This window comes from Gossypium hirsutum, chromosome A10 (assembly GCF_007990345.1).
Source record: "Gossypium hirsutum isolate 1008001.06 chromosome A10, Gossypium_hirsutum_v2.1, whole genome shotgun sequence".
Lineage (NCBI taxonomy): Eukaryota > Viridiplantae > Streptophyta > Magnoliopsida > Malvales > Malvaceae > Gossypium > Gossypium hirsutum.
Genome location: NC_053433.1, coordinates 87,748,904 through 87,764,641, shown reverse-complemented (window position 1 = coordinate 87,764,641; position 15,738 = coordinate 87,748,904). Strand labels below are relative to the sequence as shown.

Sequence of the window (15,738 nt, the reverse complement as noted above, 5' to 3'; positions counted from 1 at the left end):
ACCCAAAGACAAAAAATACTAAACAAAAATGTTTATGTTTCATGCAATCACATTGTCTAATATGATCTGTTTTACTCTTCATTTAATTAAAATTTATTCTAATTATTGAAAAACCTAAGAATCATAAAAATAAAAATCCTAGCTTTAGATGCTGCCCCCTTCTTTACTCTATCTCCTCTCTCTCACTTTGCTATTTAGTTAGAACCAAAACAACAGTTACAGTAGCGACACCAACCACATCTACACTTATTTCCATCATTAATTACTATTCATTTACTTTCTTTTTCCTCTTTATTTCTTCTCCATCGCCACCTTTTCAGCTTTGCTCCATTCAACCCATTACCTCTTTCATTGTTTCTCTCATTTTCCCAAAGCTTGAGTTAATCACTAGTTTTTTCATTTTTTTTTGTTACTTTGGGGGTTTGAAGACTTCGTTTTCTTTAGCTTCAAACTCAAACCAAAATAGGAAGGAAAGCCGTTTTGGTGTGGACACTATCGCTTTGTTTTTTGTTTTTGTTTTATATTCGTCCAAAATCAGCTTCTTCATTATCTATCTTCTTTGTCCTTTTTCTACCTTCACCATTTTTAAACTCTTCCTTCTCCTTCTCTGTCTTTTCCCCCCTGTTATAATACCTTTACCATGGAAGTTTAGCATTTCTTTGAGTTGAAGGGGCAAAGAAAATGGTGTTAAAGGTCTTGGTTTTTCTGGTTTTGGTTTTGGTTTCAGCTGTTGTTGTGGAGTCGCAACAGCCAACTTTCAACGACGACGTTCTGGGGTTAATCTTCTTCAAAGCAGGGCTCAAGGACCCAACTGCAAAGCTCCAGTCTTGGAGTGCAGATGACAATGATCCCTGCAACTGGATGGGCGTTAAATGTGATCCGACTACTTACCGGGTCACGGAGCTCCATCTCGATGGCTTATCTCTTTCTGGTCATGTTGGTCGTGGCTTATTACGGCTGCCGTTCCTTCAAGTTCTGTCACTTTCCAAAAACAACCTTACGGGGACCATAAACTCCGAGCTTTCTCGCATTGGGAGCTTGCAGGTTATTGATTTAAGTGGAAACAGCTTGTCGGGATCGATCCCCGATGATTTTTTCACACAATGTGGGTCTCTAAGGTCGATCTCTTTTGCGAGGAACAATCTTACAGGGGAACTTCCTGTTTCTTTGAGCTCATGTTCGACGCTTGTGGCGGTTAACTTCTCGTCTAATCAAATTTCAGGGCAGTTGCCATCTGGGATTTGGTATTTGAGGAGCCTTCAATCGCTTGATATGTCTGGTAATTTGTTGGAAGGAGAAATTCCTGAAGGGATCGGGAATTTGTATGATTTGAGACGGATAAATTTAGGAAACAACAGATTCTCTGGGAGGCTACCGGGGGATATTGGGAGCTGTTCACATTTGAAATCGGTTGATTTCAGTAATAATTATTTGTATGGCAGCCTTCCTGATTCAATGAGGAAACTTGGTTCATGTAGTTCAATCAGTTTAGGAGGAAACTCTTTGAGGGGACAAGTTCCAGATTGGATTGGAGAATTGACAAGCCTTGAAAGTTTGGATCTTTCTGCAAATAATTTCTCTGGTAAAGTTCCATCTTCTCTGGGAAATCTGCAGTTACTGAGAGAATTGAATCTGTCAATGAACCAGTTTACTGGTGCATTGCCTGAATCGATGGCTACTTGTTATAACCTATTGGCTATAGATGTCAGCCAGAATCTGTTAACCGGCAATATTCCATCATGGATGTTTAAGATGGGAGTGCAGGGTGCACTGAATTCTGGGAATAAACTTATGGGAAACGTAGAAAATCCTTCATTGGCTTCAACGGTGCCATCCTATCAAGGCATTCGGATGTTGGATCTTTCTTCAAATGCTTTATCTGGTGAAATCCCATCAAACCTTGGGGTTCTTAGCAGCTTGCTCTTCTTTAATATGTCCAGGAACCGTCTCTTTGGTTCCATTCCAGCCAGTGTAGGTGAATTGAAGGCAACACAAGTTATTGATTTAAGCCACAATCTGCTGAATGGAAGCATTCCTTCTGAGATTGGGGGAGCAGTCTCACTCAAGGAACTCAGGTTGCAGAGGAACTTTCTTTTTGGGAAAATTCCAACTCAGATAGTCAAGTGTTCATCATTAACAGTTTTGTAAGTATTTGTTCCTGTTAAGTGCTTATTGAGTTATATATATCTTGATCATGGTAGCCATTACACCTATCCTTGAAGCATTTATTATTCCTTAAACTTAGTTAAGTGAGACCTTTAGTTGAAATTTTCGTTGCTATTTGGCTTGGGACTGGTCATAGTTCCTTAAACTTATCAAAAGTAAGTTGCAAAATTGTTGTATAAGCCAATGATATCTAAATGACCCTCGTAATTCTCTAGGGAGATCAAAGGCTCCTTGCTATCATCTTAGGCTAATGGTTTGTGCAGTGTTTAGTGGAAACCCCGAACCAAAGCCGTTGCTTGCAATGTAGCATAACTCGTTCTACATTTGAATTCTATTAACAGTTTTGTGCTGGTTTCATTACAATGGTACAGAATTCTGTCCCGGAACAACTTATCTGGCTCGATCCCTACTGCCATTTCAAACTTGAGCAACCTCCAGTATGTGGATTTATCATTGAATGACTTTACCGGAAGCTTACCGAAAGAGCTAGCAAATCTTTCTCAACTCATGTTCTTTAATATCTCTCACAACCACCTTCATGGTGAACTACCACTTGGGGGCTTCTTCAACACTATTCCTACTTCATCCGTCTTGGGAAATCCATCGTTGTGTGGTTCGGTTGTTAACCGCTCTTGCCCTGCTGTCCATCCCAAGCCCATTGTCCTCAACCCTAACTCGTCAGACTCCATCGGTGGCTCCTCTCCTAATCACCATCGCAAGAAAATTGTGCTTAGCATCTCTGCCATCATTGCCATTGGTGCAGCGGCATTCATTGTCATTGGTGTAGTAGCTATCACTGTCCTCAATATCCATGTCCGTTCTTCTATGTCTCGTGCTCCTGCAGCTCTCACCTTATCTGTAGGGGAAGATTTTAGTTGTTCTCCCAACAATGATCCAAACTATGGCAAGCTTGTAATGTTTTCAGGGGATGCCGACTTTGTTGCTGGTGCCCATGCGTTGCTTAACAAGGATTGTGAGATTGGTCGAGGAGGGTTTGGAGTTGTTTATCGAACAATCCTTCGTGATGGGCGTTCAGTGGCCATTAAGAAGCTGACTGTTTCAAGTTTGATCAAGTCTCAAGACGAATTTGAAAGGGAAGTTAAAAGACTTGGAAAGATTAGGCACCATAATCTTGTAGCTCTTGAAGGATATTACTGGACTCCTCCTCTGCAGCTCCTCATTTATGAATTTGTTTCGAATGACAGCTTGTATAAGCACCTCCATGAGCCTGACAGAAGTTGCCCCTCTTGGCGACAACGATTCAACATAATTCTCGGTATGGCCAAGGGTCTAGCCTATTTGCACCGTATGAATGTCATTCACTACAATCTTAAATCAACCAATGTTCTTATAGATTGCTCCGGGGAGCCCAAGGTCGGAGATTTTGGCCTTGCAAGGCTACTGCCGACATTAGACCGTTGCGTTTTAAGCAGCAAAATCCAAAGTGCACTTGGTTACATGGCTCCTGAATTCGCTTGTAAGACGGTAAAAATAACTGAGAAATCCGACGTGTATGGCTTTGGGGTTTTGGTCTTAGAAGTGATTACAGGGAAGAAGCCAGTGGAATACATGGAGGATGATGTGGTGGTGCTGTGTGAAATGGTAAGGGAAGCACTCGAGGATGGTAAGGTGGAAGAATGTGTCGACGGGAGGCTTCGTAGTAACTTCCCGACAGAAGAGGTAATTCCAGTTATAAAGCTTGGTCTAATATGTGCATCTCAAGTGCCGTCAAATAGACCAGACATGGAAGAAGTAGTGAACATATTAGAGCTAATCCAATGCCCTTCGGAAGGCCAGGAAGAGGTGGAGTAAGTTATTCGGGTCCGAGAAAAGAACGAAACAGAGCGGTGTTTCACGGTGAAGATGAATCCAGTTTGTTCAACAGAAGAAGAAAAGAAAAGAGTTCAATCTACCAACCCAGTTTCCCTCAATTCTTTGTTCTTTTAATGTTGTATTTTTGTTTGTGCCTTATTTTCCCTTTTCCTTTATTCAGTATTTTGTTACAAAAGAGTTTCGCTTACTGGATTCTTTATCACCGGCTGCATATCGAACACATATTTTCAACTTTATTAGTGCCATGCCATGCATCAAATTTCAATATTTGTATATTTAAAAAGATAATAAAAAAATAAAGGAAAGAAAAGCAGACAAGGTGGGAAATCAAAACATTAAAGTGAAAGTAGAAGAGTTGAATGGTATGATGGAAACACATGATAATGTTGAAGAAAAGCACTTATTTGCTTTATCTACACTTTTTTCTTTTAATTAACTAATTAAATTTGTTTTTTGGGAGGGGTGGCAGCCTTTAGGTTAGGAACATGGGTCAACAAATTTTAGCAATCAAAGGCAACAGTCATGCGCACTAATCCTACTCATTCTCACTCTTATACTCTATGTCTACCCTTCCTTTTTTTTTTTTGTATTACTTAAAAAGGAAAAAAGCATTGGGGAGCTTTAGGGGTGTTTATTCGGTTAATCGACCGGTTAACCGACCCGAAATTACTATAACCGAATTAATCGACTTTTCAAAAATTTTAACCGTTAATCGAACCGATTTTTTTTAAAAAAATTTAACCGAACCGAAATTTTTTCGGTTAATAAAGTCGGTTAACCGAATTAACCGAAAATTATATATTTTTTATTTTTGGTTAAAAATTACCCGAATTACCCGAATTACCCGAATTAACCGAATTACCGAAAAATACCCGAATTTTTTTTATTTTTTATTTTTAAAATTTAAAAAATTTATAAATTATTAAAGTAAATTGGGTTTTAGACTTTAGTAAATTGGGTTGTCTTTTAGTTTTAGTTTTATTGGATTGGGTAATTGGGTAAACTTTAGTTTTAGTTTTATTGGGTTGGGTAATTGAGTTTGGGTTGGGTTGGATAATTTTATTTATTAATTTTTTCGGTTAACCGAAAATTTTCGGTTAACCGACCGGTTTCGAACCGAATTAACCGTTAACCGAAAAATCATAAAAAAATTAACCGACCCCCGACCGAAAAAATTCGGTTAACCGACCGATTAATCGAATTCGGTCGGTTAACCGAATTTTTTCGGTTTTACCCGAATTATGCACACCCCTAGGGAGCTTGGACATCATCATAAGGGGCTGACAACATGAAAATCATACCATGTCTTGCATGAAAATGGTGGCAAACATGGAATTATCTGCATCAAACTTCAAAATCATGCTATGTCTTGCCATGAGAATCCCAGGTTTTGTTTTTTCTTTTCGGATTTTGTTAATTGTGGAAAGCATGGCATTCTATATTCACTAATCTTTTCTTTCATTAAAAATTTTGAATAAAATAATGCATTTATTATTTCTTTTGAAATAAGATAATTCAAATTCACGTTATTTAAAAAAAAAATGAACACTCCATCAGGAAGCATCAATTTGAGTTTCTATTTATATATTATTATGTTATTTTACTAAGATTGGATTAATTAAGGTTTATAAATATGATTAAAAATATTTAATTACTAAATTAATATACTTTTATATTTAATATGTTTTATTTAATTTTAAGAAATTAATTACATTTTTAATTATAAAAATTAATAATATTTAATCCAAATATTTAATATTGTTCACTACTCTAATAAAATTTTAGATGAGATTTAAAAAAAAAATACTATTCTAACAAAAAATAAATTTTATGTTAGCGTGATGAGTTGAAATAAGTCCTTTGAAAAAATCAATTATCAAAAATTATTAATAGTGCTAATTATTTAGAATAATTAATAACATGATTTTTTTTTATTTTTTAGTCATTATAAGATAATGGTAAAATTGTAGTTTCGGTTTATGTATGCTCACATTTAATACTACATCTTACAATAACATTAGTTAGTTTAAATAATTTGTATACTTATACGTGATAATTATCTTATTATTTTACTATCATATCCTTTCTATCTTGACAAGTGTACAAGAATTTTTTTTAAAAAGGTTATTTGTAATTGAAATGTGAAAATTGATTTTTTTCCAACTATTTATAAACGACTTGGTAAAAAAAAAACAGAAGAAGAAAGAGAGAGACTATGAACGTGGCTAAGTGATATTTTTTTTATGGTCCCTATACTATACTCAAAGTTAAGACTTAATTTTTATACTTCAATTTCTTAACATAATTCGGTACCTTAACTTTTACAATATCATTGATTAGTCCAAATACTTTATTTTGATTAAAATGATGATGTAATTTTTAAGAGTTGTTAACACAATTAAAATTATCTATTAAATTCACGTATTTTGCAATGTCTTTTTGTTACATGGTTATTACATGACTGTCATGTAAGTTTTTTTTTTTAAAATTCAATATATCACTCTAACGAATTTAACAATTAGAGTTTAATTTTTAAATTCAAAAAATAAAAAAAGTAAAATTATAAAAACTGAATACACGAAGAAAAGGGAGACCTGAAGTATATTTTAATTTACAAAAATTTATTCAATAATTTAATTAGAAAAAGAAAATTTATATATGTAATAAAATATTGTGCCTATAATTGTATAAGCAATAAATACATGTAAGAAGAGTAAAGGGCACGTAGAGAAATAAATGATTACTATCATTATAAAACAAAAACTTAAGAGATAAGGCATTATTCATTTATGAATATCATAATATTGTGTTCCTTCTTTTAAAACAACAACATTATTTGCTTTAACCATATTTTAAATTTTTTTGCCTCTCATCTTAACTTTAAATTTCTTTATATTTAATTAAATTTAAATTTATTATGTTGAGCTGGTAATTATATTTTATATTTATAATGATTAATTTTGATTGAAATTGTTATTATCGATAAATTTCAAAAAAATAATATTATTCAACTTATAATGTTGACAATTCCAATCAAAATTAAATTTTGTTAAGGAGAGGGTGAATAATCAAGATAATCGATGTCATACAGTTATCGATCATACTAATCGATACATATTTTTCTAGTTCTAAACCGACATAAAAAATAAAAACAATACTTCCATAACCTTGCAAATAATATATATATATATAAAGTGAAAATAAAAATGTTATAAAATACTTATAAATATTTTTATTTAATTTCAAGTATAACTAAATATTAAAAAAATAACAGCTAGATTTGGCTTCGGATGAATACAAACTTTTGATTTCCAGGTTTGGCTTGAGGGACGACTAAAATGCTTAGAGTATAAAAATATTAAATTTGAATAATATGTTATTTATACCCTTCCGTCACTCGATTCTGTGTCAGCAGTAGACATATCGATACTTTTTGTGTTGACATTTTTTCAAATAGTATCTCGACAGACCACCTTAACCTCAGTATCTCTAAGTATGATTATCCATTTCATCTCGAGGGAGTCATTCACCCGAGTTTAAGTGTGAATATTGTCCTAGTGTAAACATACTTTCAGGAAAATAAAGAGTTTATTTAAGCATAGCTTCTTTATATTGATAGAGTCTCATGATATACGAGCATGATTATTCTTTATGCATTTTGTGGGGCTAAATGTATATCCCGTCATGTCATATCAATGAACAAAACGACCTCTCATATAAATACCATGCAAAAGGATGGAGAAATGATCGATCTTTTGGCACCCTAAAGTTATCCCATACTTCTATTTAAGGTTTAATGGTAAAAATGTCTTTAGCAAAAACTCAATAAAGTCCTCCTCAAGAATTTGTATGTAATTAAGTTAAAGTTGAAAATTTAATCAATCAAACTCCGATTAAGTTTGACTATTAAGTTTTGCTAACATGATAATAGACAAATCGGATGACGACATGTGTTAGTCACGTGTACATCATGCTAACATGGCATTTTATCACATCAACAAGTATTTTTTTTAAAAATAATAATAATCTAAATAAATAAATTTTATTAATAATTATTTAAAAAACCAAATCTAGGATGAACTTGGACAGATAATTGTCCAAATTCATTTGAACGTAGACAACTACCTTGTCTAAGTTCATCATTGCCATGACTTTTTAGATAATTATAAAAAATTATAGAAAGTTTATAAAAATAATTATTTAAGAATTATTAGAAATTATAATTTTTTTTATCAAAGTTATTAAAAATTATTAAAAACGACATGCAGAATGATCTTGGATGAATGATTGTTCATGTACATTTTAATCTAGACAACCAATTGTCGAGGTGCATATGAACCTAGTTTTTTAATAATTATTAAAAAATTATAAAATAAATTATAAAAAAATTAAAATTATTAATAATTATAAGAAATTATTGAAAATTTAGACAATAAATTTGAATATTTTAAGGATTATTTATTATGAATAAAATAATTCATTGCTAGCAAACTTCTGTTGTGGATCAAAATATTTAAGAAAATAAAAATAGAGAAAGAAGAAGAGAAAGGAGGGAAGGGAAAGATTCAATAAAGAAGAGAAAACACAGAGAGGATACAAGATTCATAATATTTTTTTAGATGCTACAACTAATACCCTTGTGTCTCTTTTATACTAGCATGGACTGGTGTACATTATTATCCCAATATTACCATCAATGTAACGTACATTTACAATCTAACCCAACAAATGACAAAAGCTAAATTAAGCTCGTATCATTACTCCCATCCTAAAAAGAATCCTTGTCCTCAAAGATTAAGCATTTTCAGATCTGTGTTTAATGTTGAAGACTACTTTCATTATCGACAAACATGGTCCTAGGTGCAATGAACTATTCCAATATAGACACCAAAATGTTGCAACATTTATCCATAAGATGTAACCATATTGTTGAGGTCGTCAAACAACTACATCATTTACAAGCCTCGCACTAAAATTTGTTTCTATAATCTCTATGTTGACATCTTGAATTCTAAAATATTATAAAGCACCTTGTTTATCTCCAATAGTGCATTGAGATTGCCATACGATTCGGTAAGGTGGTGAATGCTTGCATTTGTACGAACAAAAATCACAAACTTCCCTAAAATTTCCATCTTAAAGTTTGCAACCTTTTTCATCAAAAAAAGACTTCATGCCTTTCAATGGTATCACACACCATTGCTGCAAACCCGTAACAATCCATAATATTTGTATAATGTGCAAACAATCTTTTATGAGTGAAGTCCAAAGAAAAACTATGTTACTAATTAGAACAATTTGCCTTAGACAACCACACATTTCCATTAACAAAAGCCAAAATCGATAAGGGTCACAAACTCTAACAAGTTCATTCACATATATGGTTGTTCGTAAATAAGCATTTCCATCATCAACAAGTATCAATAAATAAAGCCCTATAGAGATTTCCTCATATGTGACCTAAGAAACGTATTCAATAACACAAGATTACACATGTAATGTTGAAGAATTCATACCCATTTGCGTAACTAATTTCTCATTGTCATTTGATGATATGAAATAAAAAAATGAGTTTAGTTGAAGAAGGTAACCTCATCTCATAGTTTTATAATGACGATTTTGAATCCATATGAGGTTGGGTATTCGAGTTGAATGCCTTACTAACCTGCAAATCATAGGCTAACTCATCCATTCTCACAAGCATTTGATTAAGCACCAAAGTTGCTTTTGTGTGAAAGTTTTCAAGATCATTTTGTGTTCCACTTTGCAACCACTCGAAAGAACTATCGATTTTGGACTCTAATTGAGCAAGTAGTTGAGCAACCACCTCTTTTGATAGCATCATTCTGAAATCAATTGTAACTAAGATCAATTGCTCTGATACCTTTGTTATAGATTAAAATATTCGAGAAAGAAATTACAAATATAGAAAAAAAGGAGGATAGGAAGAGAAGGGAAAGAGTCAAGATAAAAGAGAAAAGATAGAGAGGATACAAATTCATAATATATTTTTTAGATACTACAACAAATAGCCTTATGTCTCTGTTATACTAGTATTAACTATTTTTCATTATTATCTCAATATTACCCTTAATGAAACATACATTTACAAACTTAACCCAACAAATGATAAAAATTAGAATTAAGCCTGTATCAATACTCTCATCTTGCAAAGAATCCTTATCCTCAAGGATTAAGCCTTTTTGGATCTCTGTTAAAGACTATCTCCATTATCGGAAAACATGATCTTAAGTGTACTACTCGGTTCCAATATGGACACCAAAATGTTGCAACAATGGGATATGATTATGAGGTCTTGTACCGAAATGGGTCTATAATTGGAGTAGCTGAAGCTCTTTTTAAGAAACAAGATGTTTTGAGTCAATTGCTAATGTTAACCATTGTGTCCATAGAGTTATTTGATAAAATTCGAATTTCTTGGGTTTTTGACCCAAAGTTACAACAACTCATTCAGAAACTTGAAGTCAATCCATCTACTTTTCCTTAGTATAGTTGGGATGGCAGATAGCTTAAACGCAAAACAAAGTTATTAGATGGAAATGATTTGGCTTTGCAAGAATAGTTGCTGTATTACTTTTATAACAGTGTTATGGGAGACATTTCGAAGCTTATGTCATTGACAATAGAATTGCCAAAATATTGTTTTAGAAGGGCCTTCAAAAGGATGTTCGTATGGTAAGAGAATGTTCAGTGTGTCAAAGATGTAAATTTGACAACTCTGCCAAACTGGGATTGTTTCAGCCTTTATTGATACCTGACCGTGCTTGGGTTGATGTTAGTATGGATTTTTGGAAGGATTGTCAAAGTCCAGGGGTAATGATATCATTTTGATGGTGGTTGATAGGCTCACAAAGTATGGTCACTTTATTGCCTTAGCACATCCTTTTACTACCGTGAAGGTGGCTCATGATTTTTAAAATCAAGTTTGCAAATTGTATGGGGTTCCGAGTAGTATTGTTTTTGATTGTGACAACATATTTATTAATACTTTTTGGCAAGAATTGTTCAAATGGTTGGGAACAACCTTGAAGCCATCTACAATTCATCATCCGGAGTTTGATGGTCAAATGGAGTTTGTTAATAGATGTTTAGCCTCCTATTTGTGTTGTATGACGGGGAAACAACATCGTGATTGGCTTAATTGGATGCCCCTAGTTGAGTGGTGGTATAACACATCTTACCACCCTGTCATTCACAGAATATCGTATAAAGCTCTTTATGGCCAAGACCCTCCTATTCATCTTCCTTATCTAGCAGGAGAATCCTTGGTTACTGCAGTTGATCAGAGTCTCTAAGAGAGAGAAGTAACCTTGTCCATGTTAAAATTTTATTTGGCAAGAGCTTAAAACCAAATGAAGACATTGGCTGATAGGAAAAAAAAGTGAGAGGACCTTTGAGCCAGGTGACTAGGTTTACTTGAAACTCTAAACATATTGCCAGCAATTTGATCAACAACGCCATTGTCAGAAGCTTGCTTCGAAATTTTTTGGCCTTTTCTCTGTGCTTGAAAAAGTGGAACAGGTAGCTACAAATTATTGTTGCTTTCATGTTCTAAAATTCATCCCATGTTTCATGTTTTTAAACTTAAGAAACATATTAGTAAGGTGCCTTCACAATCTTCTTTACATATAGTCAAGTTAGATGGCACTTTATTATTTCAAATTTTAGACAGACGCGTGGTAAAGAAGGGCAATCGCGTAGCTATTGAGGTTCTTGTTTGATGGTCTATACATTCCTTGAGAACTCCACTAGGGAGGTTCTTTATGATGTTCAGAAACGTTCCCTGATTTCAATACTTGAGGACAATGATTGCTTACATAGGAGGGGTATTTGATATGGGATCAACTCAGACGTTATAGAATTCTATTTCAAATTTGTTTTTTTGTTGTAACACCCCTCACCCGTATTCAACACCAGAATAGGGTTACAGAGCATTATCAGACTTACAACAAATTTAAACATTTAATTATCATATAAATTTACATTTCATGCAATCATTAATCAAACTCAAGCATAATGTCCCTATAACGAGTCTATGAGGCCTTAAACATACTTTGGGAGTGGTTCAGGACTAAATCGATTACTTAAGAAACGTTCACAAAACTTTGAAAATTTTTCTCAAAACAGGAGACACACGCCCGTGTGGTCTGGCCGTGTGTCTCACACGGCCACCAAACACGCCCGTGTCATAGGTCGTGTGGACATTTGAAATGGAAGCACATGGCCGTGTTCCAGCCCGTGTCCAACCCCGTGTAACTCTCTGACTTGGGTCACATGGCTAACACACACGCCCGTGTGCCCTAAAAATGGCCACACATGTCGGTGTGCTAGGTCGTGTGCTAGGCCGTGCTAAACCTATAGGGTATACTGACTTATGCTACACGGCCAAGTCACACGTCCGTGTGTGAGGCTGTGTAGAGCATACTGACTTAATTTCAAAATCAACACCAGGGGACACACGGCCGTGTACTTGACCGTGTGTCACACACGGCTAAAACACACGCTCGTGTGGACAAAAATAGACTATTTACTAAGCCATTTTGCCACTCAAATTGTCACACACTTATATCACAATTCAAAGCACCAACACAAGGCATAATAGGCATTAAATCCACCTCAACCAAGTGTCATTCAAACCATTTTAATGCCAACAATATACAAGACACATAATATTTCAATTTTCCATTCAATTCATACCAAAAATCAACTACTTCAAACATCAAAATGACCAAACTCAAATATACATTATTTGGCCTAATTTCACAAACATACCAACATTCACAAATCATCAATTTAACATTCATAATACCTATTATTAACAATCATCACACAACCATCAACCAACTCAATTCACAAGACATAAACATATATAGATATACATGATTCAACATGCCAAAATAGACCAAAATATGCCATCACTCATGGCTATTCATACAAACCAAAATATATACATTTACAAGCCAATTCATTTGGCCAAAATCATTATCAAGTCATAACTAAAATGACCAAAGTCCCTATACATGCCATATACTTAAAATACCAAATTCATAGGTACCAAAAGATAGGTGGATAGTGTGAAGCGATCTCTAACGATCCTCGTATCTGAGCTAGCTTTGATAACACTATAAAACACAGAGAAATACACAAAGTAAGCTTTATAGTTTAGTAAGCTCATATGAAATAAACTTAATGTAATCCCATAAATATAACTCAATAATTTGAATACAACAATATGTAGCTTACAATAGTTAACAAACAATATGTAGCTTACAATAGTTAACAAACCTTTCAAATTCTCAATTTTGAGATTATACAATACCTTCACAAGTTTCCTCGATTTGAAACTTATAATTCATGTACATACATGTATCATTTAACATCAATCTCATACTTATCCACCACTTTCGTATACCCATTAAACTATTCGAAATAGAATTAGGATACTAAAGGTCTCACATGTTAAGTACCTATACCATGGCCCGTAGCCAAATCAAGGTAACTTATCTCCGAAGTATTGATATCATGGCCTGAAGCCAAATCAGCCAATATGCATGGCCTGAAGCCAAATCAATATATCCCCTAATGACATTTCACTAGCATCTTAAACTATTCCTAAGGTTCAACTGAGATTTCGAATGTCGAATCATCGTCGAATCACTATCGTTCATATCCACAATCTCTTATTCACAATTTGTGAAATATCAAAGCATATGAAATACATTTGTATTGAAATTTATCATATACGAACTTACCTCGAATGTGGAAACGATGAAATAAGTCGTTAGTCGATAACTTCCGTTTTTCCCCGATCCAGATCTGAATTTCTCTTTTCTTGATCTAAATATATTCAAAATTAACTTATTTAATCATTTCTCTATTCAATTTAACCAAAACACACATTAGGGCTATTTTACACATTTTCCCCTAAACTTTTACATTTTTACAATTTAGTCCTTATTACAAAAATTCATGCAAATTTCAAAATACCCATGCTTAGAAGAATTACTATTATGCCCCCTAGAAACCCATATTTTTCATTTATTTCATATTTTATCCAAAAAATTTTAACATTTATCAATTTAATCCCTATTTTGCAATTTCACTAAAAATAACTTAACAAAACTTGTATATCTACCAACGAGCATTCATAATCTATCAAGAAACTTCAAAATACACATGTATTCATCAATAGAATCATTCAAAATCTTTAACAGTTTTGCAAAATAGTCCCTGGGCTTGCTAGTTCTAGATGCAACGATCATAAAAACATAGAAATCATTAAAAACCGAGTCGAAAATCACTTACATACTCAATATACTATGGTCGAACCTTTCAAAGAATAAAAATGGTGTTTTTCCTTACTTTCGACTAGAATAAGATGAAAGCACCAAAATTTGTTTTATTTTATTTTATTTTATTTTATTTTATTAACTTCATTACACATTTTACTAAATTATCCTTTAATTAAAACATTAAAAATTCACTTATATATGTCCATCTTTGTCCACTGACTTTTATAATGGTCTAATTACAACATAAGGACCTCAACTTTAAGGTTCTATAGCTATTTAACACCTTTAACTAATAGAACAATACTTTTGCATTTTACGCAATTTAGTCTTTTTTATCAAATTGAGCAACCAAATGCTAAAATTTCTTAATGAAAATTTCACACCATCATATATTCATGCTGTAAAAATTAAAGTAATAATAAAATAAATATTTTGACCTCAGATTTTTGGTTTCAAAGTCACTGTTCCAATTTAACTAAAAACGAGTTGTTACAAATGAATGTGTTTTTTTGTTAAACTATTAGTTTAGGGATTAGCTGTAATTGGAATTTGTTGTTATTGTAATATTTGATTATTGAAACATTGCCGTATAAATAAGGACTATTAACACATGTGAAGATCATCCAAAATTTGACTAATATTCTTTTCTCGTTTCTCATCTCCATTCTTGTCAATTTATTTGATCTCAATCAAATTGGTTGCACCTAGGATCATATTTGTCAATAATGAAAGTGGTTTTCAATAGAGATCCCAAAAAGCTTAATCCTTGAAGACAGGGATTCTTTGTAGGATACGAGTGTTGGTACAAGCCTAACTCTAGCTTTTTTTCATTTGTTGGGTTAGATTGTAAATGCATGTTTCATTGAAGGTAATATTGGGAACTAATTAATACTAGTACAAAAGAGACACGAAGCTATTGGTTGTATCGTCTAAAAAAATATTATGAATTCGTATCCTTTAATTAATACTAGTACAAAAGAGACACAAAGCTATTGGTTGTATCATCCAAAAAAATATTATGAATTCGTATCCTTTGTGTCTTTTCTCTTCTTTCTCCTTCTTTATCTATCTATAATTTCTTTCTCGAATATTTTCAACAGCTTATTTATTTCTTCTTCTTTTTTTTTTTAAAAAAAAGAATGTTTCTCAATATGAAAGAATGAAAATAACTTGTAATTAAAACATATTCCATAAACTACATTAGGAGTAAAGAAACATGTTTCGTAATATAAAACCCATACAAATACATGCTTGTATATGTCCGAACAATCTCTCTTTTTTTATATTTTTAATAATATCTTATAATTTTTAATAATTTAAAATAATATTCATAATTTATTTTATAACTTTTTTTTAATAAAAGCTGATACTGTTATTAATGAGAGAATAAAAACAGTCAATTACAAGCCTTGAAAAGAGGAAAAAA

The 15,738-nt window shown here is 32.9% G+C and overlaps 1 protein-coding gene across 1 annotated transcript; it reads left to right on the top strand.

Annotated features, from left to right (window-relative positions):
* The first annotated feature begins 216 nt into the window (after positions 1-216).
* LOC107896824 (leucine-rich repeat receptor-like protein kinase PXC2) lies at positions 217-4,186 on the top strand. Its single transcript, XM_016822104.2, has 2 exons — positions 217-2,144; positions 2,538-4,186. The coding sequence occupies exons 1-2, from the start codon at positions 682-684 to the stop codon at positions 3,976-3,978; spliced, it is 2,904 nt and encodes a 967-aa protein (XP_016677593.2). The 5' UTR covers positions 217-681; the 3' UTR covers positions 3,979-4,186.
* The last annotated feature ends 11,552 nt before the right edge of the window (positions 4,187-15,738 follow it).